Below are 4,553 nucleotides of genomic sequence, written 5' to 3'. Positions count from 1 at the left end.
CAGGAATGCAGTGGAGGAAGGCAAGGGGATTTTTCATAACATCAAGAACTTTGTCCGATTTCAGCTGAGCACGTAAGTCGAGGCCGGTGTCCCCCCATGTGCCAGGTCTGGGAGCAGCTCGTGACAGTGCCCTGTGTGTGCCCTGCAGGAGCATCTCAGCCTTGAGCCTCATCACTCTGTCCACCGTGTGCAACCTGCCCAGTCCCCTCAATGCTATGCAGATCCTGTGGATCAACATCATCATGGATGGGCCGCCGGCGCAGAGGTAAGGCAGCGGGCTGGCAGGAGCGAGCAGGGGAGACGGCGAGGGGAATGCACCAGGCACAGGAGGAGGCGTCTGGTGGGCAGGCAGGGGGATGATGAACTTTCTGCTCCTCTGCCTGGAATGCTCTCCCTGAGCTACCTGCATGGCTCGAGCCCTCTTCATTCGGGTCACTGCCTCCAAGAAGTCCTCCCTGATTTCTCTAGCAGCAGCCTCCTCCCTCCCAGTCACCTTACCCTGCTTTATTTTTGCCTAGAGGGGAACATATTTCCTTGTTTATCTGATCATAATCCATCTCCCCTTTAGGATGTCAGCCTCCTGGGAGCAAGTTTTTTTTTGTTCCCTGCAGGATCCCCAACTCCTACAATGGTGCCCGGCACACACTAGGTGCTCAGGATGTTACTGGCTGGGTGAATGAGGAGGGAGCGTGAGGCTAACGGAATGAATGATGCAGGAGGAAGGATGGGCTCTGGAGGCAGGGAGGCCGGTGTGAGCAAGCGAGGCTCTTCCCTGTGTCTGAGCACATAGCAGGTGTTGCTCTCGGTGCAGCTGAATTGTTAGTTATTAATCTAATCCCCGTCGGTGACCGCTTTGCCCCCCCCCCCACCCGCATGCCCAGCGAGAGGGCCACCTCTTATACGTGCTCTCCCTGGGAATGGGGCCGCGAGCAAAGCTGGACCCCAGCCATATCTGCCCAGTGTGGGCGTCCCCCAGCCTGCTCCCTCCTTGGTGCCCCACACCATCCACTGCGGGCCTAGCCCCGATCCCGCTGCCTTGGAGTTGGCTGAAGGCAGGTCCCCTCAGTTGCTGGGGGGCTCTTCAGTGGGCAGGGCCTGGATCCCATTTCTCCAGGCCAGCTGGGATGAGGCCAGGCCCGAGCTGGGGGCGGGGGTCTCCGAGGTGACGGGGAACAACCGGGCACCATTCAGGACCACGTGGTCGGCCACAGGCATGGTCTTCTGTCACCGCACTCACGGCTGGGGATGCGGGAGGGCGGTGGAGCTGCCGAGCTGCCGGTGGGGTCCAGGCTGTGGCGGCGGAGCAGAGGATGTGAGGCAGGAGGGGCCGGGGACAACCTGGAGGCACTGCCCACGCCCGCCCATGCCTTCGATGTGGACCCTTGTGTGTCACTTCGCCGGGTGGCCTCGCGCATTTAACCACTGCATGTCTTCTCAGTGGTTTATTTCAAAGCGTCCGGTTTTGTTCCGAGCAGCTTGGGGGTAGAGCCGGTCGACAGGGACACCCTCAGGCAGCCGCCACGGAACATCAAGGACATGATACTCGGCAGAGCCCTCACCCTGAAGATCCTCCTGTCGGCCGCCACCATCATCAGCGGGACCCTCTTCATCTTCTGGAAAGAGGTGGGGGAGTCCTCATGGGCTTGGCCAGCGGGTCTGTGTGGTGGCAGACGTGGGGCAGGGGTGTGGTCCTGGCCCCCAGGGGCGCAGGCGCCGTGGCTGGGGGAGACGAACACACGTGCAGCGGAGGGGGCGGCAGAGGGCGGGGAGGGGCTGCAAGCCGACGCTGCAGAGGTGGGACCGGGTGGAAGGGACGTGAGGCCTCACAGGCAGAGAAAAGGCGGTAGAGTTTCTCCTAAATGGGACACAGTGTCTCTCCTCCTTTCTGTTATCCCCAGACAACAATCTGACATTTACTAAAAGAAACTCCTGTCTTATTCTCAGGAGGTGACTATCTGGGAGATTTTTTTTTTTTTTTTTTTTTTTTTTTTTTGCGGTACGCGGGCCTCTCACTGCTGCGGCCTCTCCCGTTGCGGAGTGCAGGCTCCGCGGCACGTGGGATCCTCCTGGACCGGAGCACGAACCCGCGTCCCCTGCATCGGCGGGCGGGCTCTCAACCCCTGCCCCACCAGGGAAGCCCGAAATCTTATTTTGTATTTAATTTTTATTTTATATTGGGGTAGAGTTGATTTACAGTGTTGTGTTAGTTTCAGGTGTACAGCAAGGTGATTCAGGTATACATATACATGTATCCATTCTTTTTCAGAATCTTTTTCCTTATAGGTTATTACAGAATACTGAGTTCCCTGTGCTACACAGTAGGTCCTTGTTGATTATTTACATGTAGTAGCAGTGTGTATAAATTAATCCCAAACTCCCAATCTATCTTCCCTGCCAGCGATTCCCCTTTAGTAACCATTAGTTTGTTTTCAAAGTCTGTGAGTCTCTTTGTTTGGTAAATAAGTTCATTTGTATCATTTTTTTTTTTTTAGATTCCACGTGTAAGTGATATCATATATTTGTCTTTGTCTGGCTTACTTCACTTAGTATGATAATCTCCAGTTCCATCCATGTTGCTGCAAGTAGCATTATTTCACTCTTATGGCTGAGTAATATTCAATTCTATGTATGTACCACATCTTTATGCATTCTTCTGTTGATGGATGTTGAGGCTGCTTCCATGTTTTGGCTTTTGTGAGTAGTGCTGCTGTGAACATAGGGGTGCAGGTATCTTTTAGAATTATAGCTTTGTCTGGGTAATTCTATTTTTAGTTTTTTAAGGAACCTCCATACTGTTCTCCATGGTGGCTGTATCAATTTACATTCCCACCAACAGTGCAAGAGGGTTCCCTTTTCTCCACACCCTCTCCAGCATTTATTGTTTGTAGGCTTTTTGATGATGGCCATTCTGACCGGTGTGAGGTGTTACCTCTTACAGTTTTGATTTGCATTTCTCTAATCATTAGTGATGTTGAGCATCTTTTAACGCACTTTTTGGCCATCTGTGTGTCTTCTCTGGAGAAATGTCTATTTAGATCTTCTGCCCATTTTTTGACTGGGTTGTTTTGTTGTTATTGAGCTGTATGAGCTATTTATATATTTTGGAGATTAAGCCCTTGTCAGTTGCCTCATTTGCAAATATTTTCTCCCATTCTGTGGGTTGTCTTTGTTTTTATTTTCATTACTCTAGGAGGTGGATCAAAGAAGATATTTCTCTGATTTATGTCCGAGTGTTCTGCCTATGTTTTCCTCTAGGGGTTTTATAGTGTCTGGCGTTACATTTAGGTCTTTAATCCATCTGGAGTTTCTTTTTGTGTATGGTTAGGGAGTGTTCTAATTGCATTCTTTTACATGTAGCTGTCCAGTAGCACCACTTACTGAAGAGGCCGTCTGTTCTCACTGTAGGGGATCTTTACTGTGCGTCACCTTTCCATGGCCTGCAGGTTCAGGCAGCCCCTGTGCTGACACGGCCAGTGAGCTAGATAGAGAATTAGGCAGGTGATGGTCCAGGCGTTTAAACCCCAGCTCGCCCACGTGCGGGAGGGGGGATGGGGCGCCGACAGCCCCCAGCTCTCAGTTCTTCTCAGGGGTGTTCCCCACACGCCCCCCGAGGAGCAGCTGGGCTCTTGCACCCTCAACGGCCCGGAAGGGGGAAGAGGCCCCGCCTTTGTCCAGCACGTGTGCTCAGCCAGGCGGGGGAGAGAGGCACAGATCTGTCAGTTCTAACCCAGGGGTCCCGAGGACGGGGTCCCCGCCTCCCCTGCACCTTCTCACCCTGTGCACTCGTGTTCCAGATGCCCGAAGACAAGGCAAGCACCCCGCGCACCACAACCATGACCTTCACCTGTTTCGTGCTCTTCGACCTCTTCAACGCCTTGACCTGCCGCTCCCAGGTGAGCCCCCGCCGCCCCGGCTCACGCTTTCCCGGCCCTAGTCTCTGGGCGGCTCCTGTGCCCCAACTGTGCCCTTCTCCACAGACCAAGCTGATATTCGAGATCGGCTTCCTCAGGAACCGCACGTTCCTCTACTCCGTGCTCGGGTCTGTCCTGGGGCAGCTAGCGGTGATATACCTGCCGCCCCTGCAGAAGGTCTTCCAGACGGAGAACCTGGGGGCGCTCGGTGAGTGGGAGGGGTCACCCGGGACCGCAGCCGTCCTCGCCGCATGCACGGGGCAGCTGCAGACCTTTCCGGGGCGTGAAGTCCCCGCATGGGGCCATCCTGTCCCCAAAGGACTGGGCTCGTTCCTGGACATTTGCACTGGGTAGGAGGGGACGACGTGATGGGGGGAGTGGAGAAGGCGGGAAACACGGGGGTACCTGCTAGGCGTCAGGGGAGGGCACAGGGGTCTCAATGTCCCGGCCCACCCCCTTCCTGACCCAGAGCAGGGACGGTGAGGCCCAGGGGCAGCATCAGGATGGACCACAGTCTGGGCTCAGCCTGTGACGTGCTGCCCCAGCTTAGGAGTGAGTTTACCCTGTTGGGGGTTTTTAACAGGGCCTGTGTCACTGGGACCCAACTTACCTGGAGGTAGGAGTGGGCCAGCTGGCAGTTCC

General features: G+C 54.9%; 1 protein-coding gene across 1 annotated transcript in view; it reads left to right on the top strand.

Moving 5' to 3' along the window:
* ATP2C2 (ATPase secretory pathway Ca2+ transporting 2) overlaps positions 1–4,553 on the top strand; it is an 80,740-nt gene that overhangs the window by 74,962 nt on the left and 1,225 nt on the right. Inside the window, exons 22-26 of the mRNA XM_007452518.1 lie at positions 4–72; positions 149–265; positions 1,476–1,623; positions 3,795–3,893; positions 3,978–4,119. Of these exons, the coding sequence (XP_007452580.1) occupies positions 4–72; positions 149–265; positions 1,476–1,623; positions 3,795–3,893; positions 3,978–4,119 (575 nt within the window). The remainder of the gene's footprint in view (positions 1–3; positions 73–148; positions 266–1,475; positions 1,624–3,794; positions 3,894–3,977; positions 4,120–4,553) is intronic.

This window comes from Lipotes vexillifer, unplaced genomic scaffold (assembly GCF_000442215.2).
Source record: "Lipotes vexillifer unplaced genomic scaffold, Lipotes_vexillifer_v1.1 scaffold443, whole genome shotgun sequence".
NCBI classification, from domain to species: Eukaryota; Metazoa; Chordata; class Mammalia; order Artiodactyla; family Lipotidae; genus Lipotes; species Lipotes vexillifer.
The sequence above is the reverse complement of the archived record's forward strand: the minus strand, read 5'-3'. Positions and strand labels throughout refer to the sequence as shown.